This window comes from Balaenoptera acutorostrata, chromosome 6 (assembly GCF_949987535.1).
Source record: "Balaenoptera acutorostrata chromosome 6, mBalAcu1.1, whole genome shotgun sequence".
NCBI lineage: Eukaryota > Metazoa > Chordata > Mammalia > Artiodactyla > Balaenopteridae > Balaenoptera > Balaenoptera acutorostrata.
Genome location: NC_080069.1, coordinates 10,980,822 through 11,008,642, shown reverse-complemented (window position 1 = coordinate 11,008,642; position 27,821 = coordinate 10,980,822). Strand labels below are relative to the sequence as shown.

Here is a 27,821-nt window from a genome sequence, read left to right as displayed (position 1 = left end):
TATGTATTTTAATTGAACCAATAAGTCCCCTAGAGCCTTGATCAATACATGCTGGTAATATTTTAAACTTTTTTTTGTTTGTATTTGTTTTTTGGCCACGGCTTGTGGGAACCTCAGTTTCCCGACCAGGGATTGAGCCCGGGCCACAGCAGTGAAAGCCCAGCATAACTAACCACTAGGCCACCAGGGAACTCCCTGGTAATATTTAAAACTTTGACTTAATAGATTCATAAGTTAGTTCTTTGAAACAAGCACCTATTAGTAGGATATTTCAGTGCTTTAAAAATGAAGCATATAAAGATTTTAATTTGTTGCAATATACAATAAAAAATTTCATAGGTTACAGAACTCGAAACAGTAGATATTCTGTTAACTTGATAAATGATACATGGAAATATGAGCTGCCTAAATTCCAAATGTCAGAAGTTTATAATGAATTTGGATCAGAAAAGTATCAAAGTAAAATGTTATCCTTACTAATAATCTTTAAACTTATTAAATTTAGATAATCAGAAAAATTAGCAGAAGAATATTCATGACTCTAGCCAGGAAGATTAATCAGGAGAAAGATTTTCTTAAGTGTAGTTACCAAGAGAGCACTGTGAGTATCAGTCCAAACTTAGGAAAACTTAGGCCCGGTTATTTGCCCCTAAAAGCTTAAACTTCTTAAATAATAGTTACTGCTGTACTCTGAAAATGACTGTAATAATGTTCCTTTATATGTTTATCTTTTTACTTGTTACTAGAAAATGTATATATTTGCAGATACTACAAAGGTACAATCTTCTGTTAGGATTCGAAAATGAAGCTGGTTCAGTCAGGATTTTATGGAGCCTGTAGATACTTGAGCTAGACTGTTGAACTAAGTTCTGTATCTGACATCTTCATTTTATTGTATTGGCAGATACTGCCCTGGTGGACCTGATTCAGACTTTGAATATTCGACCCAGTCTTATACTGGATATGAGGTAAAGTAATGTGAGGCTTTCCTGAGGAGTGTTACAGCATACTTTATTAAGAGTATGCTTTTATAAGTACTGGCTTTCTTAAAAATTTTATTTTTTATTTTTTTCCTGATGACATAAGTTATTCATGCACCAAACATTTGCTGAGTGTCTGTTCTAGTCACTGGAGAATATGTAAGCACTTACTGTTAATATATCAACTTTGTTCTAAGTGCTTTACAGCGTTAAACCTTACAGCAGGATTTTGAAGGTAGACACTATTATTATCCCAGTTTTATAGATAAGGAAACCAGGGCCTAGAAGTCTTACACGACTGGCCTGGAGACACGCCCCTAATATGTAACAGGGCCAGGCTTTGAATTCTGTGCTCCTCACCAGTACATTGTCCTGCCTCTGCAGCTGTGAAAAAACAGGTCAGGTCTTGAGGAATTTACATTCTAATAAATGGGGGGTAGACAGTAAAGAAACAAACAAGAAAAAAATATCAGGTACTAGTAAATGCAAAGCAGGGAAGTAAAGTCAAGTAAGGTGTCGTAGCAGGGTGGATACTTCAGCCTTGGAGGCTAGGAAGGAATGGTCTGAGGAGGTGACATTTAAACTGAGCCCTGAATGACAAGAAAGAGTCTTTCAAGAATACCAAGAAAGAGCATTCCTAGCAGAGAGAATAGCTGGAACACGGAGCCAGACTCAGAATGACGGTGGGGGGCTCTGGAGCAGAGCAGGTGAGGGGAGAATGAGATTCGGGAGACAGGTGACGCAGGGGATTGTAAACCAGGGCAAGGAGTTTGTTACAGGTGTCGTGAAAAGCCATCCAGGTTTAAAGCAGGGGGATGATATAATCCAGTGTCGGTTTTTAAAAGATCATCTGATGGTTCTGTGAGGGCAGGATTAGAGCGGGGGCAAGAGTGAAAGCAGGAGGCCAGCGAGCAGGCTTTCGAAGCCGTCGGCCTCGTCCGAAGAGGCCAGCAGCCAGGAAACCATGTGACTTTTTTCTTATACATGGTTTTTCATTTCTTACCTGTTTTTCATAGTTCAAATTTTTAAAAATACAAAAAGAATTTTTCAGTGAAAAGGCTCCCTCTCATCACTCTCCCCTAGCCACCCCTTTCTGCTCCAGCCCCCAAACAGACAATCAGTATCATCCCTTTCCTATGCATCCTTCAAAGACAGTATATAGATATAAAAGCAATACATATTCTTTTTTTTTTTTTTTTTTTTTTATATTTATTTTTGGCTGCGTTGGGTCTTCGTTTCTGTGCGAGGGCTTCCTCCAGTTGCGGAGAGCGGGGGCCACTCTTCATCGTGGTGCGCGGGCCTCTCACCATCACGGCCTCTCTTGCTGCGGAGCACAGGCTCCAGACGCGCAGGCTCAGTAGTTGTGGCTCACGGGCTTAGTCGCTCCGCGGCATGTGGGATCCTCCCAGACCAGAGCTCGAACCCGTGTCCCCTGCATTGGCAGGCAGATTCTTAACCACTGCGCCACCAGGGAAGCCCAGCAATACATATTCCTTATCCTAACTTTTTACACAGGAGGTAATCTATCAAAACCTTGCACCTTACCTTTCTCATTTAACAATGTATCTTAGGGAACATTTTATATCAGTATATTGTTTCATGGCCGTAGACTATTCCACTGTATGATAGCATGATGGCTTTTTGTTAAGCCATTACAAACAATGTTGTATTGATATTTAATGATCTGGTTTAAAGGTTATTTTATCAAGTAACTCTTTTGAATGTGTATACACAGCTATGTCTGTGAGCAGTATAACAATTTGGTGACCCTGGGGATTCCATAAGGGTTTACACAAAGATATAACTATGATCCAAGGGGCTGCCTGCTGTTGAGTTGGAGAGCAGCCAGGTGCTATTCAGGACATTATTTTGAACCCTGACAAGACTGAGAGAGGAAGAAAGGAGCCCAAGAGAACTTTATTTTTAATACCCTTTTGAAACTACTTTTTATTCTTAATTCAGTGTGGGCATAACAGGAAACTTTTCTTTTTTCTTAGCCAACCTCCATGCGAGCTATTCGTGCTAGGTATGACCCTTATCTACAGACAAGACACCGAATAGAACAGGTAAGGTTTTAAAAAGCATTTTTACATTAGATCTTTATACTTGGTTAGAAGGTATTATTGCTTGATTTGAGTTGAACCAGAAATAAGAACTGAAAGAATATTTCTCCCCTTTGTAAGTTTTTAATATCCATCTGAGGGAGAGGGACTATTTTGCAATATCTAGCAAGGTCAAAAACACAACTTCCTTTAAAGACTGTATTATTTTCTGTAAGGAGTTTATAGTCTCTAAAGTTCTTTCAATTTGTAGAAAGTTATTTATGGTATGAAATTTACAGAATGTGGATATGTCTTAGACAGTAGGTGGGTGGATTGAATTTTAGCTTCCATAAGCCAAGTGAGAAGTATTGTGACTGGTTTGCTGGGGTGTGAATGGGGAATTGACTGTACAGGGGGATGAGGGGCTCTTGGGAGCCATGGAATTGTTCTGTATGATGGTGGTGGTGGTGGTAGTGGTTACACAACTCTAAACATTTGTCAAAACTCATTTAATTGTACAGTTAAAGTTAGTGGATTTTACTGTATATAAATTATACCCCGGGAGTTCCATGGTGGCCTAGTGGTTAGGATTCTGGGCTTTCACTGCCGTGGCCTGGGTTCAATCCCTAGTCGGGAAACTGAGACCCTGCAAACTGCATGGCAAGGCCAAAAAAAAAAAAAAAAGTATACCTCAATATAACTGATTAAAAACAAGTACTGTGTAGATGGCCTTGCTCTGTTCAAGAACTCTGAGCATTAATACAGATTTTCTTTTTCACAATTTTATTTTAAACTTGTCCAATTTCAAACAATGCAAGCACTGTCCATAGTTTTTATAGTTACATCTAGCAGGACAACTAGAAAATCTCACATGGAAAGTAGCACATACCATAGTCAGTAAGTGGCTTCTGTGCTTAACTGTTACTACGAGTGGATACCACCCACTTCTAATTTTCGCATCATTGTCACCCAAGCGTATATGGATCAGGACCGCCAGCTGTAGGAGAGGACCCCACCTGCAGGGAGCCGACATAGTTTCTAAACTGACCATTGGTTCCGTTTCTTTTTTAGCCATAATTTTTTTTTTTTTTTTTGGAACCCATGCCCCTTGCAGTGGAAGCACGGAGCCCTAACCACTGGCTGGACCACCAGGGAATTCCCTTAGCCATGATATTTAACTCATTTGAAGTGTTTCAGTAGAGTTCGAAATGTTTATATTTACCAAAAAGGAGCATGGGTTTTGAAAGATTTTAGAAACTACCAGAGATTAGTGATTCTTTTCCTAACTGTAAATGCACTAGAATCACCTGAGTAACTTTTCCAAAACACATGCCAGATTTCACTGCTGAAGTTCTGATTAAGTCTGGTTTAGGGTCCAGGCAAGATATTTTGAAAAAGCTACCAGGAAGATTTTGTTGTGTATTCCTGGTAAACAACCATAGTTATAGAGTATTCTTTTAGTGTTGATAGCTATGTATATGTACTTACAGATATATATTTGCATGTGTATGCACATGCATGCCCATATGCTTATGTATCTGTAAGGATTTACATATGTGTAAGGATGTATGTATGTATAAGTTATTTGCCATTTTGCTCATATTAAGTGTGGACGGGCTTCCCTGGTGGCGCAGTGGCTGAGAGTCTGCCTGCCAGTGCAGGGGACACGGGTTCGGGCCCTGGTCTGGGAGGATCCCACATGCCGCGGAGCGGCTGGGCCCGTGAGCCACAGCTACTGAGCCTGCGCGTCTGGAGCCTGTGCCCCGCAGCGGGAGGGGCCGCGATAGTGAGGGGCCCGCGCACCACGATGAAGAGCGGCCCCCGCACCGCGATGAAGAGTGGCCCCCACTTGCCGCAACTAGAGAAAGCCCTCACACGAAAACTAAGAGACCCAACACAGTCATAAATAAATAAATAAATAAAGTATTAAAAACTATTAAAAAAAAAAAAAAAAGTGTGGACATCCTCTTTACATAGTACATTAGAGTTCATAATTTGTAGTCTACTTGACCTAGTTTTTCTCAGGCCTAAGATATGGCAAGACATTTAAATACCTGTTTCTAAAAATTAAAATCTTGTCTTATTGTAGTTGAAAAACTGAAAGATCTATACCATTCTCTTCCCAAATAGAAGAGATGTCATATTTCAGACTTTTATTGTCCTTCCCCCCACCCCTGAAACCAGGCTTAAGGTGCTACCTGTACCCAGAAACTTCATAATTAATTCAAAACTTTTAATTTAAAACTGCTTTCTTAATGTTTCTTTCTAATCTAGTGTTCTCTTTCTTTCACTTGCATCAAGTCCTGATTATGTTGCATATAGTCTTCTTCGTCCCCAATGCTGACCACAAAGTCTGGCATAAAATATGTAATCAATAAATTTTTGTTTATTCTATTACATATTGTGTTATTTGCTTTGCTGCTTTCTAATTTATATTCTTTGTATTATTAAATTTTCACTTAACTCTGTAAGTTGACATCAGACTTCTTGTTTATTATTTTTAATTCTCATCCTCCTTATTTGAGCAATAATTTTCTTTTCAGACCCTGGAGTCTATTTTTTTTAGTCCATAGAATTTGCTTAACATGTTTGCTTCTCATTTTTAAACTATACTGATGAGAACACTGCAAAGTAAAATTAGAAATTTGCAATAACCCTCTTAGGGTAGTTGACTATGTCTTTCTAATGCTGATGAATTTATGTCTTTCAGTTAAAACAACTTGGTCACAGCGTGGATAAAGTGGAATTTATTGTGATGGGTGGAACATTTATGGCCCTTCCAGAAGAATACAGAGATTATTTTATTCGAAATTTACATGATGCCTTATCAGGACATACCTCCAACAATATTTACGAAGCAGTCAAGTAAGAAATCCTTATTTTATCATATTCACCAACGTTGGTTGTCGGTTTATCCTCCTAGCAGCAGTCTGTGAGAATTCTTTTTGCTCTATGTCTATATTCCTAGTTCTTTTGGGGCGGGAGGGGAGAGGATGTCATTCTTTTTATTTGCATACCTTTTATGGGTTGTAAGGTTAAATACATTTTTTCCCAATTTTCTTGCGATACAGTGGACATAGAGCACTGTATAAGTTAGGGTGTGCAGCATAATGATTTGATGTCACACATATCATGAAATGATGACCACAGTAAGTTTAGTTAACATCTATCATCTCATGCAGTCCTGGTCCTTGTAGTTGCTTCTGTTCTGTGGGAAAAAGGATTATGTTTTTAAAAAGTGAGTATGGTCCATTGGTTATTAGTATTTTCACAAAATCACTATGTAAAAGAATAAAAAGAAACTTAAAAAAAAGAAAAAGAAAGAAAGAACAACAACAACAAAAAACCAAAACCAAGGGATTTCCCTGGTGGTGCAGTGGTTAAGAATCTGCCTGCCAATGCAGGGGACACGGGTTTGAGCCCTGGTCCGGGAAGATCCCACATGCCACAGAGCAACCAAGCCTGTGTGCCACAACTACTGAGCCCATGTGCCACAACTACGGAAGCCCGCATGTCTGGAGCCCGTGCTCCACAACAAGAGAAGCCACCGCGATGAGAAGCCCCCGCACCGCAATGAAGAGTAGCCCCTGCTCGCCACAACTAGAGAAAGCCCATGTTCAGCAACAAAGACCCAGTGCAGCCAAAAATAAATAAATAAAATAAGTAAATAAATTTATTTAGAAAAACAAAAAAACCACTGTGCAGATCTTTTCAGCCTTAGGCTGGTCTAAACTGCAGGGGTAGCTTTGATTGGACTAGGTGAGCCCACCCAAGAGAGCACTGGGAGTACTCTTAATCTGAGACATTTAGCTGCTATATAATCAACAGAACAAGTGACCTTTTTTTTTAAAACATATTTATCGGAGTATAATTGTTTTACAGTGTTGTGTTAGTTTCTGCCGTATAACTAAGTGAATCAGCTATAAGTATACATATATCCCCATATCCCCTCCCTCTTGTGTCTTCCTCCCACCCTCCCTATCCCACCCCTCTAGGTGGTCACAAAGCACCGAGCTGATCTCCCTGCGTGATGTAGCTGCTTCCCACTAACTATCTATTTTACATTTGGTAGTGTATATATGTCCATGCCACTCTCTCACTTCGTCCCAGCTTACCAACTTCCCCTCCCTGTGTCCTCAAGTCCATTCTCTACGTCTGCGTCTTTATTCCTGTCCTGCCCCTAGGTGCATCAGAACCTTTTTTTTTTTTTATGATTCCCTATATATGTGTTAGTATACGGTATTTGTTTTTCTCTTTCTGCCTTACTTCACTCTGTATGACAGACTCTTGGCCCATCCACCTCACTACAAATAAGAAAACACTCCCATTTACCATTGCAACAAAAAGAATAAAATATCTAGGAATAAACCTGCCTAAGGAGACAAAACACCTGTTTGCAGAAAACTATAAGACACTGATGAAAGAAATTAAAGATGATACAAACAGATGGAGAGATATACCGTGTTCTTGGATTGGAAGAATCAACATTGTGAAAATTACTATACTACCCAAAGCAATCTACAGATTCAGTGCAACCCCTATCAAGCTACCAAAGGCATTTTTCACAGAACTAGAACAAAAAATTTGACAATTTGTATGGAAACACAAAAGACCCCGAATAGCCAAAGCAATCTTGAGAAAGAAAAACAGAGCTGGAGGAATCAGGCTACCTGACTTCAGACCGTACTACAAAGCTACAGTAATCAAGACAGTATGGTACTGGCACAAAAACAGAAATATAGATCAGTGGAACAGGATAGAAAGCCCAGAGATAAACCCACGCACATATGGTCACCTTATCTTTGATAAAGGTGGCAAGAATATACAGTGGAGAAAAGACAGCCTGTTCAATAAGTGGTGCTGGGAAAACCGGACAGCTACATGTAAAAGAATGAAACTAGAACACTCCCTAACACCATACACAAAAATAAACTCAAAATGGATTAAAGACCTAAATGTAAGGCCAGACACTGTAAAACTCTTAGAGGAAAACATAGAGAACACTTTGACATAAATCACAGCAAGATCCTTTTTGACCCACCTCCTAGAGAAATGGAAATAAAAGCAAAAATAAACACATGGGACCTAATGAAACTTAAATGCTTTTGCACAGCAAAGGTAACCGTAAACAAGATGAAAAGACAACCCTCAGAATGGAAGAAAATATTTGCAAATGAAGCAACTGACAAAGGATTCATCTGCAAAATATACAAGCAGCTCGTGCAACTCAATATCAAAAAAACAAGCAACCCAATCCAAAAATGGGCAGAAGACCTAAGTAGATGTTTCTCCAAAGAAGATATACAGATTGCCAACAAACACACGAAAGGATGCTCAATGTCACTAATCATTAGAGAAATGCAAATCAAAACTACAGTGAGGTATCACCTCACACTGGTTAGAATGGCCATCATCAGAAAATCTACAAACAATAAATGCTAGAGAGGGTGTGGAGAAAAGGGAACCCTCTTGCACTGTTGGTGGGAATGAAAATTGATACAGCCAATATGGAGGTTCCTTAAAAAACTAGAAATAGAACTACCATATGACCCAGCAGTCCCACTACTGGGCATATACCCTGAGAAAACCATAATTCAAAAAGAGTCATGTACCAAAATGTTCATTGCAGCTCTATTTACAATAGCTAGGATATGGAAGCAACCTAAGTGTCCATTGACAGATGAATGGATAAAGACAATGTGACACATATATACAATGGAATATTACTCAACCATAAACAAAACAAGTGACTATTATTTAATAACTACTGTTTTAATTACTGTTTAATAACTATTAAATAATTCGTTTATGGATGGGATCATTTATTTCAAATTCTAGTTGACAGAACAGAAGACAATTATGCTTTCTTTTGATACCTCATATCTCCATTTTTAGTGAGAAGAATACTAAGGTTTCATGTATAGTTCAATGATTTAAGAAGTAAAAGTCTTAGAATAGTTTTTATTTTCAGAAATTTCAGGAACACCTGGCTAAGTTACTGTGTACTATTCTCTCTTATTTACTGAATGTTAATTAAAGGCCCACTAGGGGCCATGCAGTGCCTTGGGCACTGGGAACAACATGGTGAACAAGACGGATGTTGTCCTTGCCCTCATGGTGCTTACATTCTACTGGTTTAACAAATAACAAACAGTAAGTGCTGTGATGGATATAGACGGCTGTGATGGAGAATACCTGGGCTGATTCTGCACACGAAGTGGTGACGTTTAAGCTGAGATCTGAAGTATAAGGAGGGAGTCAGGCCAAGCGCAGAAAAAAGAAGAGGCACTGAAATGAGGAAGAACTTGAGGTACTCCAGGAACAGAGAGGAGGCCAGGGTATCTAGATTCCAGTGAAAAGGGGGGCATATGTCATGAAGGGAGATTGAAAAGTTAGGTGTGGGCCTGATTACACATGCTTTTGAGGACTTAAAAGCTTTCGAGTCAGCAGTAGGAAGTAGATGAATGGTTTCAAGCAGGAGACTGACGTGTTCGGGTTTGTAAGAAGCTCATCCTGGTTATTGTGTGGCTAGTGGGTGCAGGAATGACGTGGGAAACCAGGTGGAAGAGTGTTGTATCCACCCCAGCTCAGATGAGGGTGGTGGCAGTAATGACAGAAAAGAATAGATGGATTAGCTGTATTTTTGTGTGGAAACTGACAGACTTTGGATCAGGTCCACGGTGAGAAAGAGGAACGAATCAAGGATGACACCCAGGTTTTGGTTGTAGGAAATGATTGAGAGTTGTGTCACATACTGAGATGGAAAAGACAGAAGGAAGAACAGGTTTGTGGGAGAAAATCAAGAGTTTTACTTTGGCTGCATTAAGTTTGAAATGCCTAGAATACATTCAGGTGCGGATGTCCCTAGGCTATATAAGAGATGTCTGGGCTGGCAATATAAAATTGGGGATTATCAGCTCATAGATGGTATTTATAGCCATGCAAATGTATAAGGTCACCTTATGGGAGAGTTTCAGATTTCCAAGGTATGCTACATGAAAACGCAATTTTTAGAGCAATTCTTACAATGTGAGCCCATCATTTTTGTATACGTGCCTGTGTGAGTATAAATGCATAGAAGAGGTGGTAGAATGGTGATCATCATAGGCAATAGTTAGCACTGAGGAGAAAGGGACATGAGACATGGGGGTAAAGGAGGACGTATACAGTGTACAGTGTGCTGAGCATTGTGATAAGTATTGACTTACTCAATTCTTATAAGAAGTCTTTTTAAGTATTTAACTTACCCCTGTTTTACAAGTGAGGAAACTTTCATTACCCTGTAATTAAAGCAGTTTTTGGCACATAGTAGCCACAAGCAAACTTGTGAATGAATTTTGAATGATCCATCTGTTGGTCAGATATTGACAGCTAATGACCTAGGTAGGGCTTCCTCTTGGAATTGGGGACAGGGCCCTCTTTTTGTGCTCGCCCTACTTCTCCTATCCCCTTAACTTCTTTTGCTCTCCTTTGGGTTGGTAAAAATGAAAAGAGTAGAGAGACTTTTTCATAAGTTTAAATAAATCTCAAGGGTAGTTTGAGGGGCCTGGGTAGAGAGTTCAGCAGCTGGGAGAGCATGTGTGAGCAGCTACTTTGTGTGATGGCCAGTAGAGGATGCGACAGGTTAATTCTATGTCCATGAATCTGGACTTAGAGCAACAGCTGGCCCAGGTGATCTCTCCATCCTGCAGGGCCTTTAGTAGCAGGATGAGATGGTACCATATTTTACTGCTCATTCAGAACCTTGATCATTCATGAATATGAGTCATGCTGAGTAAAACGCTGAAGTCTTTCAATCTTTAGAGGAGTAATGATGTAAATCCATCGCATTTTTCCTAATAATACTGAAAATCAGATGATAGCTTAGAATAAAATGCAGTTGGAGGAAGAAAAACAATCTTAATTTGTTCAAAGCCCCATGATATTAGGATGGCAGCAGTACCTCAGAGGATTAAAATCCATTGAACTCTAAGAATTCCCTCACAGGATAATCTATTCAGACCATCATATTTTCCTACCCATGCTTATGTATTATATATTTTTTTCTCAGTGCAGCTGTTCTCATGTTGCAGACCTTGCACAGTATGTGGATTTGAGCCATAAATATCTTGGACTTGTCCCGCCCCTCCCCACCCCCATGAAAGTTTGCTGCAAAGCTTTTCAGTCTACAGTTTGGGTCCCCTGGTTCATGTGAGCTAGGCCAACTGAATATCTGCATAATGAATTTTTAGGATGCAGTTAGTCTGACATCTCATCAACTGAAACTTTAAAATATTTGCTATATTCTTTGTGTGAAGTTTTATCTTTATTTTTGCAGAAATGGTGCAGTGTCTAGTGGTGTTTGTAAATTGCCTTTTTTTTTTCCAGGTGAAAATAGTTTTATTATAACTTGCGATTACGGTATGTGTGTAGAAAAAGCCCTTTGGAGAAGCAAACCTCTATCTCTAATGGACTAGGCAGAGCCGGTGTTGTTTTGTTTCTGTTCTTGAATTTACCTCAAGGGGGCAACAAACACTTTACTTTCGGATAAAAATTTTTATGGGATTTGAGCCTTCATTGCAACAAATATCATGAATGGCTCTCGGGAAGTAATAAAAGTACAATCTGGGAGCCATGAAACCATCCATAAATGCTACACTGAATCCTGCCAACCCACATTCGACATGTTTTGCTTTTTTACTCCTGGTCTCTATACTTTTATGAGATTATCTGGAAAAAGCCAGTTTGTGGTATCTTGTTTGCTTTGTTGAGGTAAATTTTTACTGCCAATTCCCTATAATAGAGTTGGTATTTGTTTTTCAGGGAAGCTTTGTATAATTTGAAGAAATAGTTGTCTGGTTTGTATTATAGAGACATAGAAAAATATTTTCAAATGTTGACATCTTTGCAAAATGTAGAGCAGCCCAGAGATACTGTGTTTTGAACATAATGTTTTCTTCAAAATTTTTGGATGAGATATTTACCTTGCTGTTCTCTCAGTCCTCTTGCACAGAGGGTATTCATGAAAACTGTTTGGGTTACCCAGCGTGACCCACCTCTCTCAGAGGTAAGGTGATGAATTTCATGTTTATTTTACTAGTAGTTGATACTAGTACAACTACACAGATGTAATACTGACTTTGACAAGCTTGGCATAGGTGGGGTGTTTTTTGTTGTTGTTATTGTTTTTAATAAATTTATTTATTTTATTTATTTTTGGCTGCGTTGGGTCTTCGTTGCTGTGCACGGGCTTTCTCTAGTTGCGGCGAGTGGGAGCTGCTCTTTGTTGCGGTGCGCGGGCTTCTCATTGCGGTGGCTTCTCTCGTTGCAGAGCAAGGGCTCTAGGCGCGCAGGCTTCGGTAGTTGTGGCACGTGGACTCAGTAGTTGTGGCTCACAAGCTCTAGAGCGCAGGCTCAGTAGTTGTGACACACGGGCTTAGTTGCTCTGCGGCAGGTGGATCTTCCTGGACCAGGGCTCAAACCCGTGTCCCTGCATTGGCAGGTGGATTCTTAACCACTGCGCCACCAGGGAAGTCCCTAGGTGGGGTTTTATTTTAAGATTAATTTTAAATTAAGTTAAAAGTTACGTATTGTGACAGATGAGTCAACCGTGTTTAAGGTTAAAAGTCTTTGTTTGAATTTGTTCGAACAAAGAATTTGTTCAAGTTCTACTATCAGCTCGAGTGTGTCTCTGCTTTGCTATCGTGTGTGTCATCTGGTTAAAGTTTTGCTTTCTTCTTAAAAGATTAAGAGTTAGGGTAAGGAAAAGCCCTAACAAGGTGAACTTGGTTGTTATTTATGGCAGGTTAGTAACAAGCAGTATGTTATATCCTTGCAGATGGAAACATTGGAAAGCTGAGTGAGCAGAGAGGTCAAGGACAAAGCAGGTATGATTTCTGTGAAGGCTCATTAAATCAAGCAAAGTGATAATCACTCATTACTATCAGCTAGACTGAGACCGCAGTAATCTCCAGAGAGCATCAGTTACTGGTGACTATCATCCTCTAAAAATCATAGCTCTGGAGGTGAAAAGGACCGGCAGTGGGATCTGAGTCACCCGTTCACCAGAATGCAAATGTTGCCAAATATCTCAAAACAACCTTTTAAAATAGTTTGATTCTTTTTTAATCAGCCTTGCCCAGAAGCAGTTTTGCATTCAATTTTTAATGCTCCTTGGCTGTTTTCACAAGATGCAATTTAAAAGGGTAGTTACCCACCAAGAAGTAGGTGAGTCATACCTTCTCCCTGTGGAATTTTTAATTCAGTTCTGTTGCTTCCTCTTTTTTTCCCCCTCCATCAATGACTTTAAATCCTCCAACTATGTCCTCTGTCTTGGAAAAGCTAGAGTGCTAGGTAATGCTGGGTCCCAGGCCTGGAAGATAATTTCATAGACTTGCAGAGGAATCAAGAAAGCAAAGCAACCTAAGAAGGCCTGAAAGTGGCTGTCTCCTGCCTTGCTGCCCTGGCCTTATTTCTGGCAGGCCTCAGAACCTCCTGGATGTCTGGGCTTTGGCTCTAATAGCCTCCCCATCCCCGCCCCTCACTTTATATGGTTGATCACTTTTACTTCTTTGGTAATCAGATTTTCATAGATGGTGACCAGGATCCTTAACATTGGCATTCCAACCTAGGATACAATCTTAGTCATCATAAAAAGAGGTGATATTAGTTGTTTTTCTTCCAACATTTTATTTGAAACAAACAAATTTCCAGTGAACATCACATACCTGTCACCTAGGTTCTACAGTGTTTGCTTTATCACATACTTATCCAACTAGCCATTCCTCTGTCCATCCATCACTCCTTCTTTTTATTTATTTATTTATTTATTTATTTTAATGCATTTCAAAGCAGGCTGCAGACTTCGGTACACTTCTCCCCAAATACGTGCATTTGCACATCATTAGCTAGTTCACTGTTTGTAATATTTTCTTTTCAAGTAAATTTACATACTGTGAAATGCACAGGTCTTATGGGTACTCTTCGATGAGTTCTAACAAATGCATATACCTGTGCAACAAAAGCATACTAAGATATAGAACATTACCATCATCCCAGAAAGTTTCCTCCTGTCTCCTCCCCGTAAGTCCTCACCTGCACCTCCCAGAAGCAGCCAGTCTTCTCATTTTTTCCCTTTTATAGATTAGTTTTGCCTGTTCTAAAACATCATATCAATGGAACCATATAGCATATACTCTTTAGTGTAAGGCGTCTTTCACCGAGCGTTATATTTAGAGATTCATCCATGTTGGGTATTTCAGTAGCCGTTACCGTTTTAGTGCTGGGTAGGATTCCGTTGTATGCATAGAGCACAGTTTGTTTATCCATTCTGTTGTTGGATAGCTGGGCTGTTTCCAGTTTGTAGCTATTATGATAAAACTTCAGTGAACATACTTATATAAGTCTTTTTGTGAGTATATGTATTTATTTCTCTTGGGTAATAACTGGAAGTGGAATTGCTACATCATATGTTTAGTTTTAAAACTGCCAGACATTTTCCCAAAGTGGTTGTACCATTTTTACTCCTACCAGTAATGTATGAGTGTTCATTTGTTCCACATCCCACCAGCATAAGGTGTTGTCAGTCTTTGTAAGTTTAGCCATTCTAGTGGGTGTGTTGTGGGTTTAACTGTGGTTTTAATTTGCATTTTTCTGATGACTAATGATGTTGAGCACTTTATTATGTGCTTATGCTTTCTATATATATTTCCTTTGTGAAGTGTGTGTTAAAATCTTTTGCCTATTTTTTATTGGGGTATTATACATCCTGGATTCTAGTCCTTTGTTAGATCTATATTTTACAAATATGAAAACCCAGTCTGTGGCTTGACTGTTCATTATGTTAATATATTTGAGCAGAGTATTTTGTTTTGGTAAAGTCTAATTTAGCAATTTTTTCTTTCATAATTACTGCTTTTTGTATTATCTCTCACAAACCTTTGCCTACTCACAAGGCAAAAAGATATTTTCCTGTGTTCTCTTCTAGTTATAGTTTTAGCTTTCATACGTAGGCTTATGATCCATCTTGATTTAATATTTTACATATAGTGTGAGGTAAGAGTCAAGGTTTCTTTTTTTCCATATACATACCTTATTGTTTCAACATTACTTGTTTTAAAACTTCCCTTTCCTATATAGATTGTATTGGCACCTTTGTCAAAAATCAATTGGCTAGGGCTTCCCTGGTGGCGCAGTGGTTAAGAATCCGCCTGCCAGTGCAGGGACATGGGTTCAAGCCCTGGTCCCAGAAGATCCCACCTGCCGTGGAGCAACTAAGCCCGTGCACCACAACTACTGAGCCTGCGCTCTAGAGCTTGCAAGCCACAGCTACTGAAGCCCGTGCGCCTAGAGCCCATACTCCGCAACGAGAGAAGCCACCGCAATGAGAGGCCAGCGCACTGCAACGAAGAGTAGTCCCCGCTCACTGCAACTAGAGAAAACCCACACGCAGCAACAAAGACCCTGTGCAGCCAAAAATAAATAAAATAAAATAAATTAATTTTTAAAAAAATCAATTGGCTATATAAATTTGGGACTGTACTCACTTCTGTTCCGTTGATGTGTTTTTGTCTTTATGCCAGTACCACAGTCCTGATTATTGTAGTTTTATAGTATACCTTGAAGTAGTATAAGTCTTCTAACTCTGTCATTGTTTTTCAAGATTGCTTTGGATATTTTAGGTTCTTTGCCTTTCTATATAAAGTTTATGCTTGTCAATTTCTATTATAAAGTGTGATATCCATATTAACAAACTGAAGGATAAAAACCATATGATCATCTCATTAGATGCAGAAAAAGCTTTCGACAAAATTCAATGATAAAATTATTTATGATAAACACTCTCCAGAAAGCGGGCATAGAGGGAACCTGCCTCAACATAATAAAGGCCATATATGACAAACCCACAGCCAACATAGTTCTCAATGGTGAAAAACTGAAACCATTTCCTCAAAGATCAGGAACAAGACAAGGTTGCCCACTATCACTGCTGTTATTCAACATAGTTTTGGAAGTTTTAGCCACAGCACTCAGAAGAAAAAGAAATAAAAGGAATCCAAATCGGAAAAGAAGATGTAAAACTGTCACTGTTTACAGATGACATGATACTATACATAGAGAATCCTAAAGATGCTACCAGAAAACTACTAGAGCTAATCAGTGAATTTGGTAAAGTAGCAGGATACAAAATTAATGCACAGAAATCTCTTGCATTCCTATACACTAACGATGAAAAATCTGTAAGAGAAATTAAAGAAACAGTCCCATTTACCATTGCAACAAAAAGAATAAAATACCTAGGAATAAATCTTCCTAAGGAGACAAAACACCTGTTTGCAGACAACTATAAGACACTGATGAAAGAAATTAAAGACGATACAGACAGATGGAGAGATATACCATGTTCCTGGATTGGAAGAATCAACATTGTGAAAATGACTGTACTACCCAAAGCAATCTACAGATTCAGTGCAATCCCTGTCAAGCTACCAATGGCATTTTTCACAGAACTAGAACAAAAAATTTTACTGTTTGTATGGAAACACAAAAGACCCCGAACAGCAAAAGCAATCTTGAGAAAGAAAAACAGAGCTGGAGGAATCAGACTCCCTGACTTCAGACTATACTACAAAGCTACAGTAATCAAGACAGTATGGGTTGGAGGGAGATGCAAGAGGGAGGGGATATGAGGATATATGTATACATATAGCTGATTCACTTTGTTATACAGCAGAAACTAACACAACATTGTAAAGCAATTATACTCCAATAAAGATGTTAAAAAAAAAAGACAGTATGGTACTGGCACAAAAACAGAAATATAGATCAATGGAACAGGATAGAAAGCCCAGAGATAAACCCACGCACGTATGGTCACTGTATCTTTGACAAAGGAGGCAAGAATATACAATGGAGAAAAGACAGCCTGTTCAATAAGTGGTGCTGGGAAAACTGGACAACTACATGTAAAAGAATGAAATTAGAACACTCCCTAACACCATATACAAAAATAAACTCAAACTGGATTAAAGACCTAAATGTAAGGCCAGACACTATAAAACTCTTAGAGGAAAACATAGAGAACACTTTGACATAAATCACAGCAAGATCCTTTTTGACCCACCTCCTAGAGGAATGGAAATAAAAGCAAAAATAAACACATGGGACCTAATGAAACTTAAATGCTTTTGCACAGCAAAGGTAACCATAAACAAGATGAAAAGACAACCCTCAGAATGGAAGAAAATATTTGCAAATGAAGCAACTGACAAAGGATTCATCTGCAAAATATACAAGCAGCTCATGCAGCTCAATATCAAAAAAACAAGCAACCCAATCCAAAAATGGGCAGAAGACCTAAATAGACATTTCTCCAAAGATGTACAGATTGCCAACAAAGACATGAAAGAATGCTCGACATCATTAATCATTAGACAAATGCAAATCAAAACTACAATGAGGTATCATCTCACACTAGTTAGAATGGCCATCATCAAAAAATCTACAAACAATAAATGCTGGAGAGGGTGTGGAGAAAAGGGAACCCTCTTGGCACTGTTGGTGGGAATGTAAATTGATACAGCCACTATGGAAAACAGTATGGAGGTTCCTTAAAAAACTACAAATAGAACTACCATATGACCCAGCAGTCCCACTACTGGGCATATACCCTGAGAAAACCGTAATTCAAAAAGAGTCATGTCCCACAATGTTCATTGCAGCTCTATTTACAATAGCCAGGATATGGAAGCAACCTAAGTGTCCATCGACAGATGAATGGATAAAGAAGATGTGGCACGTATATACAATGGAATATTACTCAGCTATACAAAAAAATGAAATTGAGTTATTTGTAGTGAGGTGGATGGACCTAGAGTCTGTCATACAGAGTGAAGTAAGTCAGAAAGAGAAAAACAAATGTTGTATGCTAACACATATATATGGAATCTAAAAAGAAAAAAAAGGGTTCTGATGAACCTAGGGGTAGGACAGGAATAAAGATGCAGATGTAGAGAATGAACTGGAGGACACGGGGAGGGGGAAGGGTAAGCTGGGATGAAGTGAAAGAGTAGCATTGACATATATACACTACCAAATGTAAAATAGCTAGTAGGAAGCAGCTGCATAGCACAGGGAGATCAGCTCGGTGCTTTGTGATCACCTAGCAGGGTGGAATGGGGGAGTGGGAGGGAGGCGCAAGAGGGAGGGGATATGGGGATGTAAGTATACATATAACTGATTCACTTTGTTATACAGCAGAAACTAACACAGCATTGTAAAACAATTATATTCCAGTAAAGATGTTTAAAAAAATGAGTAAATAAAAATAAAAAGTGTGATAGGATTGGGATTGTTTTTAAACTATAGCACAATTTTGAGAAAACTACCATTTAACAATATTGTTTTCCAGTTTATGAACATAGTCTATCTCCTAGTTTCCTTAAGTGTTTTCTAATTTCTCTTAGCAATCTTCAGTTTGGATATTTTGTAAGCTTTTTGTTAAATTTATTTCAAAGTATTTTGTTGATGCTATATTAAATGAAATTTTTAAAAATTGTATTTTCAAATTGTTTGCAGCTAGTATCTAGATACATGGTTGATTTTTGTATATTAACCTTATATCATATGACCTTACTATAAATTCACTACTTAGTTCTAAAAGTTGTTTTTGTAAATTTGCTGGGATTTTCTTCAACACCAATCGTATAATCTGCAAATACAATGAGTTTTAATTTTTCCTTTTGGATTTGCATGCTTTTCTTTTTCTTGCGTTATTGCAACAGCTAGGACATTCTGTACAGTGTTAAATAGAAGTGGTGAGAGTGAGTCTCTCTGTCTTATTCCCAATAATACAGGGAAAACATTTAATATTGCAGTGTTAAGTACAGTGTTACTTGTGAGTTTTTTTTGTAGATACCTTTATCAGATTGAAGAATTTTGCTAAGAGTTTTTTATCATTAACTCATTTGTCTAATGATTTCTTTGTCTGTATTTAAATGATCATATGATTTTCCTCCTTTATTCTGATAATATGTATCACTTTGATTGATCTTTTAATGTTAAACTAACCTTGCATTCCTAAGATAAACCCTATTTGGTCAAAATGTATTTTTCTTTTTATATATCACTGGATTCACCTTTCTAAGACTTTGTAAAGGATTTTGTTCTTGAGGGATGGCAGTCTGTGATTTCCTTTTATGTAACTTCCTTGTCAGGTTTTGGTTTTAGTGTTATGCCGGCCCTATAAAACAACTTATGAAGTGTTTCCTCCTCTATTTTCTGAAAGAGTTCATGTAAGATGAATATTATTTCTTCTGTAAGTGTTTGCTAGAACTCAACAGTAAAACTATCCAAGACTGGAGTTTCTTTATGGGAGGGTCTTAGATGATTAATTCAATTCCTTTAATAGATAAAGGGATATTCAAATTTTCTGTTTCTTCTGTGTCCGTTTTGGTAAATTATATTTTCCAAGGAATTTGATTTATCCAAATTGTCAAACTTTTTGGTATTAAGTTGTTCATAATGTTCCCTTATTTTGTTTTTAATGCCTGTAGGATGTTAGTGATCCATCCCTCCTTCAATCCTGATATTGATTACCTCTGTTCTCTCTTTTTTTTCTTTATTAGTCTAGTTAAGGTTTATCAATTTTGTTGCTCTTTGTAAAGAACTAACCTTTGGTTTTGTTTATGTCCTCTACTTAATATATTTCTGCTTTTATTTTTATTATCATCTTCTACTTGCTTTGGATTTCCTTTACTCTTTCTATGCTTAAGTAAGGTATAGAAACTTATCACTATAGACCTTTCTTCTTTTCTAATGTAAGTATTTAAAGCTTTAAAGTTTTCCCCTAAGCACTGCTTTGGCTGAATCCCACAAATTTTAATATGTTGTATTTTAATTATTATTCAGTTCAAAATGTTTCCTAAAATTGTTTGTATTTTGACCCATGGATTATATACAAATGGATTGTTTAATTTCTAAATTTCCCAAAACTTGGAGTTTTTCTTGATTTCTTTTTTTTTTTTTATATTGCTCTTTTTTTTTTTTTTTTTTAAAGGTTAGACTTTATTTTATTGCCTAGATTCTATTTTTTTTAATTAATTTTTGGCTGTGTTGGGTCTTTGTTTCTGTGCGAGGGCTTTCTCTAGTTGCGGCAAGTGGGGGCCACTCTTCATCGCGGTGCGCGGGCCTCTCACTATCGCGGCCTCTCTTGTGGAACACAGGCTCCAGATGTGCAGGCTCAGTAGTTGTGGCTCACGGGCCTAGTTGCTCCGCGGCATGTGGGATCCTCCCAGACCAGGGCTCGAACCCGTGTCCCCTGCATTGGCAGGCAGACTCCCAACCACTGCACCACCAGGGAAGCCCTCTTGATTTCTTAATGTCATTGATTTCTAATTTAATTCCATATTGGTCAGAGAGGGTCTATTCTATACAATTTCAATTTCTTAAAGTTTTTTAATTGAGGCTTATTTTGTGGCTCAGCATATATGGTCCATCTTGGTGAACAAACTATGTATATTTGATAGAATGTGTATTCTGCAGTTGTTGGATGTAATGTTCTATAAATATCAATTCAGTCAGAGTGGTAGATAGTGTTGTTCAGTTGGTCCTTGTCTTGGGGTTGGTTTGTTTTGTTTTTTTTCTGTGTAGTTCTATCAGTTGCAAAGAGAGAAAGAGAGATTAAAATATCCAACTATGATTGAAGAATTATCTATTTCTCCTTTTAGTTATATTAGTTTTTACTTCATTTATTTTGAAGATCTGCTTGAGGGATATGCACATTTATGATTGATATGTTTTCCTGGTGTATGAACTTTTTATCAATATGAAGTTACCTTTTTATCATTATGAAATGTCCTTTATTTCTGGTCTTGAAGTTTCCTTTTTTTGATGTTAAATTAGCCATTACAGCTTTTACATACTTACTGTTTTCCCTATGTAGTATCTTTTTCCATCCATTTACTTTCCACCCATATGTGTCTCTGTATTGAAACTGTTTCTTTTAACAGTCTAGTTGGCAGTTTTATGGAAGTCTACAGTAGTTGGGTCTTGTTTTTTTTTCCATTTTGACAATGTCTGCCTTTTAATTGGAATGTTTAATCTGTTAACATTAGATACCATTAATATTTGCATCTACCAATTTAGTCACTCCCTCACTTTGGTTTTCAGTAGCCAAGAGTAATGGTTTTACTGAATACCATTATTGTCTAATTCTGTGCAATACATTTTTTCTATATCCTTTAATAGGGAATGTATTCTTGAGAGAGAGAGAGTCTGTCACATCTAACACAATTCCTTGAGGAGAGAAGGTATAGTAAGTCCCCTACATACGAACCTTCAAGTTGCGAATTTTCAAAGATTTGAACGTGTGTTTGCAAGTTCAGTCACGTAAGTTAGTTCACGTGTCTGGCATTATCTGTAAAAGTTGGGTACCTAGGCTAATTTTGTTGGACTTACGAACAAATTGGACTTATGAATGTGCTCTCGGAATGGAACTCATTTGTATGTAGGGGACTTACTGTACTTAAAAAACATTGTTAAATGAGTGCAGTGGGAAGAACTGTGCATTAAGAATTAGGTTCCAGACTTATTTCTTTTGTTATCTTACATTATTAATGAGGAGGCAGACTATATTATTTCTAAAGTCACTTCTTTCTGTGACGTTGTATGCTTTGAAGATTTCTATTGGAATGGGAATTTTTATCTAAAAGATGTGCTTGAAGGTTATTTTTCATCTAGCAGTCACTTTCGGACAATGACAACTTTTCTATAATGCATTTATGTATATAGCCCTTAAATTTGAATGTGAATAGAATATTAAAAGAATGTGTAATAACCATGATTGTTTTTTTCTATTCATAGTACATTGCTGTTGGCTCTTCAGCTGTCTGATTAGGAGTATAAAATGGTAGCATTCTTGTCGGCTACTGAAAGAATCAAAACCGAAACTGTTAAGGGTTGTTTTTCATATATCTTAAACCTTGTCAACTAGCATGATAAGGGACCAAAGGTCCCTGATTACTCTCTAAGCTATGTTACCGGGTGAGTTTTTCATAGGTTGTACTCATTTAAAAATTGAACTTCTGTTCCTGGCTGTTTCCTCAGTTTGTGTTAGGCAGAACCTTATGTTGTAGACCCTCTTGACGTAACTGCCAATATTCAGGAAGCAAACTTGACCACCATCTCAGAAGGAAAAAGATAGTTATTTTTAAATTCTCAAACATTCAACTCAGTCATTCTTAAGTTTGGAATATCGCTAGCACTGCATTATACAGAACATAAAATTTTTTTGAGATATTTTCCAGATATGATTATAGCCCCCGCACCACCCTGCCCCCCCCAAAAAAAAAGCATGTGTTCTGTGGTACTACTGAGGAATTACACCAATCACCCCAGATGTTATTTGGCAAGTCAAAAAAACCTTTGGCTGTCCAAAGAAGTTTATAAATTCTCCTTACTCATTTTGAGACTACAGATGCAAAAGAGAGTTTGTACATTGTGATTAATGAAAATCAATATTTCATCTACATATTACAAATATTTACGTTGTGATTTGGTTTGAGCAGGTTGAGTTTGAGATAGAGGGATGTCCATGTAGGAAAGGGTCCATAAAACTCTCAGAAATTTGGGCTTAGACCTCTAGTGAGATTTGACACAGGAAATCTAAAGTAAGACACATCCAACTTAATTAATGACAGAGGTTTTAGAGAGGACTTCGGGAGATTAATAGTAATCAGAAGTGTTCTTTGATGCCACAGCCTTCTTGGAGTGAATCAGAAACCGTTTACAGAAGATAATAAAGAGACCTTCACATCGTCTTTCTTCAGTGTCCCCCTGGTTGGGACCTTAGTGTGAAGGGACAGTAAGTAATAACAATAGATGTCACTTTTATAGGTCACTTTCTTCCTTCCAGAAGTAGAAGTATGCTTTCCAAGAAATCATTTCTATCCAGTTATATATCTGCCACTTCTGGCTCTTTGTTCTTAAGTGGTTCTTGGCTTTAGCTGTGTGTCTTATCCCTACAGCTAGACTGTTGAGCATCTCTGGGACGAGAACTACTGTATCTTTACTTTCTGTAGATTACCTGGCCTAGTGTTAAGCAACTTTTAGGGTTAACTATTTGCAAGAGGAAAGGTAACCAGTAGAATTAGCTAGAGGCTGCTATGGGAGTAGAGAGAGACCTCCTATGTCTTCGGTTATGCCTCATTCATTTACTCATTCTTCATATTTGTAATTTTTATATTGAAGGAGAGTTTTTAGTGCTGAAGCCCTTACCTCTAAATGTATACAAGCCTACTGCCTTCCAGGAGCTTCCTGTCTAGGTGGATAGACAGACATAGCCACAAATAACAAGACAAACTCCATTCAGAGTATGGGCAAGGTACTTCAGGAATGAGAGCGCGGAGTTACTGAGAGGCGCTGGGAAGATGTCATGGCAGGAGAAATGTATTTGAGCTTTGTTTTGAAGTCTGGGTAGCGTTTGGTTTTTATTTGCTTTTATATTCCCAGGTTATTGTCCCATCTCCCACCCCCCTCCCAGCCCCAGCCCCCCAGTTAAAAAAAATGCTGTCAGCATAAGTTATTGGCTTAAGTTATGCTTCACAGAGAACATTAGCATCTTTTATAGTTGGTGCCAGTCCTATGGCGTACAGAAACGTGTAGGAGTCAGCATAGCCCCACAGTGGTGACGTTTAGGCTTATTTAAAATGACCCTATAATGCCACAAAAAGAGAAGTGGAATTGGAATCAGAAGACCTGGGTACAAGTCCTGGCTTTGTCTCTTAGAAGCTCATGATCAGGGTTGGAAAATTTGGTACATTTCGTAAACGCCCAAGAATTTAACAAGTCTGCCTTTCCCCGCTCCCCAACTGTATGGTAGTTGAACTCGGTAGTAAAGGAGAGCCACACTGTCGGATGGCTGTCTAAACAGTGTGGCGGGTTATAGCAGGCCATAAAATGCCAGCTCAGATATTTTGCTTAGATTAGTTGACAGCCTTTATGAACATATTTGCAATATTTTGAAAAACCAATCATATTGATACCTTTACATCTCTCTTTAATGAAGAGGCAAGAATTAGTGATATGTAGAACTAAATATAGCATTAACAAAAATCCTTTAAAAAATGATCTTATACTGTATAAGATGACCTTATATTCTGTTCTTTAGAAAATACTCCATTATTTTTGCTCAAATTTGATAGGAATTTCTGCTTAATTGCTTTTCAGATGAAAATACAATTCTGAAAGAAAGATAGTGGTAAATAGAAAATATTGGCGTTTAAAAACTTGAGTTATTTTTTGTTCCTCCGTTTCTGCTCCTGCAAAAGGTAATGACATTTTCCCCAAGAGGAAAGACACTTTTGAAATAGAGTTAAATTATTGTTTGCGAATAAGGTTTGCCTCTGTGTCCTGTACTACATTCTAACTACTTATGAAGAGACCTTATCATCCTCGCAGCAGCTTTCTCTATCAGTCTTGCTTGGGCCTTTGATGATCTGTGCAATAGAGATTAGCTAGTGAATTTCTCTTTCCTCTAGATGAATTCCCATCTGTGCAGTTGCCTGTCCTCTAGTTTTAGTAATGCAAGGTACTGTTGTGCTGCCAACTTTGCTGATAACTTAATGGCATCCTTTTAGGAAATACTGTGGGTTGTTTTTTTGTTTTGTTTGTTTGTTTGTGTTTACTTATTTATTTATTGGCTGTGCCTTGCAGCACGTAGGATCTTTGTTCCCTGACCAGGGGTTGAACCCATGCCCCCAGCATTGGGAACATGGAGTCTTAACCACTGGACCACCAGGGAAGTCCGAGGAAATACTGTGGGTTTTATAAAAATATGAGTGAATGGAGAGGTTTTATGATACAATTTTGGAATGCCTGACTGTAAAATGTTCTCACTTACTTTGTTAAATATACTCAAAACTTAGAGTTTTCTGCTTTCTGGTTTTTTTCAGCTGTCATGCAATATGCTTTCTCCATAATACGTTAGTGTTTTCTTTTTTTTAATTTTTTTAAAAATATTTATTTATTTATTTTATTTGGCTGTGTCGGGTCTTGGCTGCAGTATGCAAGATCCTCGTTGCGGCACAGAGGATCTTTTTTGTTGTGGCGCACAGGCTTCCCTCTAGTTGTGGGGCACAGGCTCCAGAGCGCGCAGGCTCAGTAGTTGTGGTGCGCGGGCTTAGTTGCCCCGCGGCATGTGGGATCTTAATTCCCCCAACCAAGGATCAAACCCACGTCCCCTGAACTGGAAGGCAGATTCCTAACCACTGGACCACCAGGGAAGTCCCTTAATTTTTTAAAACAATGGTTTTCTCCAAACACAGTAATTGGTATTCGAAGAATGTGAGTTACATGTATTCTGCATGCCTTGGGACCCACCTATTTGAGAGGCGTGAGACTTTCTGATCTGATTGTTTCAGAGAAGCTAGCTGTCAGAAGCAAGATTTGATAAGATCTGTGCCCTTTTTTGTCTTATGATTCATCGTTTAGTAACTATAAACTAGTTGTTTCCCTTTGGTTCTTGCTGCCTCTAGTAATCCTATATAAAACCTTAGGAATAGGGTAATAGTGTAAAGACTTTGAACGTCTAGAGTGAAAGACTTCAGAATCAGTCCTTCAGTTCAGTGATTCGTAACCTTCTTAATAATTATTATTAAATTAGATAAGTCAGTTTTATTGACAATTATGAATGAATGAACTTAAAGGAGAACAGTAGTTACAAAACTATGGAAATTTTATGATTTTTATTTTTCAAGAAAAAAGCTATGAACTTCTTTGGAAAGAAGGAAATTAAGTGGCAAAAAAAGGCTTCCCTCACCCTGCCCGAAGAATTGAGAAAGTTGTAGAAGGGTGCACTGAGAAGAATTATTTCGTTCTAGGAGAAGTTGAAGAGAGGACAGATCTGATGTCCCATGCTGAACTGTCCAAGCCATGTGATAGAGTGAAACACAGAGCAGGAGTTTTGAAGTCAGGCAGACCTACCTTCAAATCCTGACTTGGATTTTATGAGCTCTGTACCCTTGGACAAAGTATTTAATCACTTTAGGAACTTCAGTTTCTTTATCTGTAAAATGGGGATAATAAGACATACTTCATAGAGCTAACGGGAGCATTCAGTGCATGTGGAGTATATAGTGCCGTGCTTGGCCGCAGTGGCCTCTGTAGGTAATGGTTCCTATTCCATCGCATCAGCAGACCACTTAGCAAGTCATTTGCCTCTTCTAGATTCTAGCTTGAATCTAAAGTGGTACTCATGGTCTTCCCTGGTGGCGCAGTGGTTGAGAATCTGCCTGCCAATGCAGGGGACATGGGTTTGAGCCCTGGTCCGGGAAGATCCCACATGCCGCGGAGCAGCTAAGCCCGTGTGCCACAACTACTGAGCCTGCGCTCTAGAGCCCGCGAGCCACAACTACTGAGGCCCATGCGTCAGGAGCCCATGCTCCACAACAAGAGAAGCCACCGCAATGAGAAGCCCGCACACTGCAACGAAGAGCAGCCCCCGCTCGCCACAACTAGAGGAAGCCCGCACGCAGCAACGAAGACCCAACGCAGCCAAAATAAATAAAATAAATAAATAAATAAATTTAAAGTGGTACTCACTACTCTGATATCTGGTTTTAGTGAAGGAGAAAAATGATTCCTAATTTTGTAAGTTGTTGCTAAGATTAATAGACTTGACAAAAAGACTTGTGGGTATAGAAGACATTTCATCTGAATTACTCCTATGATCATTATGCATACCCTCCCCTCCCCCCTCGTTTGTTTTCTTTTATTTACCATAACTCTAAAATATGGAGTGGAAAATAAATAATGCAGATGGTTTTCACTTCCATGAAAAATCGTTGCTAGGAATTGAAAATTAGGGTTTTCACAGTTGAAATCCCTGCTTTCAAGGAGATTATGGTTGCAGCGCACTGCAGGAGAATAATAACGATAATGGTGATGATCACATTACTTTGTGACGGCTCAGTCACGTCAGTCCCATGAGGTATAGCGACTCTTATCCTCATTTTGCAGATAATGAAACCGAAGCACAGGGAGGTTAGTAACTTTCCTGTTTGCATAGTTAGGATTTGAACTCAGACAGTCTGGCTCCAGAGCCCACGCTCTTTTTTTTTTTTTCTTAACTATTTTTAAAAATTTATTTATTTTACTTATTTATTTTTGGCTGAATTGGGTCTTCGTTGCTGCGTGTGGGCTTTTTCTAGTTGCTGTGAGCGGGGGCTACTCTTCGTTGCGGTGTGCGGGCTTCTTATTGCAGTGGCTTCTCTTGTTGCGGAGCACGGGCTCTAGGCACATGGGCTTCAGTAGTTGTGGCTCGTGGGCTCTAGAGCGCAGGCTCAGTAGTTGAGGTGCACGGGCTTAGTTGCTCCGCGGCATGTGGGATCTTCCCGGACCAGGGTTCGAACCCGTGTCTCCTGCATTGGCAGGCAGATTCTTAACCACTGCGCAACCAGGGAAGTCCGAGCCCACGCTCTTAACCACTGGGTTAGAGCCGGGAGGACAAGAAGAAGACATCCTTTAAATGAGAACAAATGTCCTAAAACTTTGGCAAGTTGTTTACTTTTCGATTTTACTCTACAGATATTCTGAGAGAAGCCTCACAAAGTGCATCGGAATTACTATTGAGACCAGACCAGATTATTGCATGAAGCGGCATTTAAGTGATATGTTGACCTATGGCTGCACAAGGCTGGAGATTGGGGTGCAGAGTGTCTATGAGGATGTGGCCAGAGATACCAACCGGTAAGACGGTGCAGATGATCTTGCACAAGCCTTCCTTTTCCCCCACCGACTGGATCTGTGTTACTACCCATCTGAC

General features: G+C 38.6%; 1 protein-coding gene across 2 annotated transcripts in view; it reads left to right on the top strand.

Moving 5' to 3' along the window:
- ELP3 (elongator acetyltransferase complex subunit 3) overlaps positions 1 to 27,821 on the top strand; it is a 109,407-nt gene that overhangs the window by 23,535 nt on the left and 58,051 nt on the right. For both annotated transcript variants that reach the window (XM_007192723.2, XM_007192724.2), the window contains 4 exons: positions 905 to 968; positions 2,978 to 3,046; positions 5,733 to 5,887; positions 27,584 to 27,745. In XM_007192723.2, the coding sequence (XP_007192785.2) occupies positions 905 to 968; positions 2,978 to 3,046; positions 5,733 to 5,887; positions 27,584 to 27,745 (450 nt within the window). The remainder of the gene's footprint in view (positions 1 to 904; positions 969 to 2,977; positions 3,047 to 5,732; positions 5,888 to 27,583; positions 27,746 to 27,821) is intronic.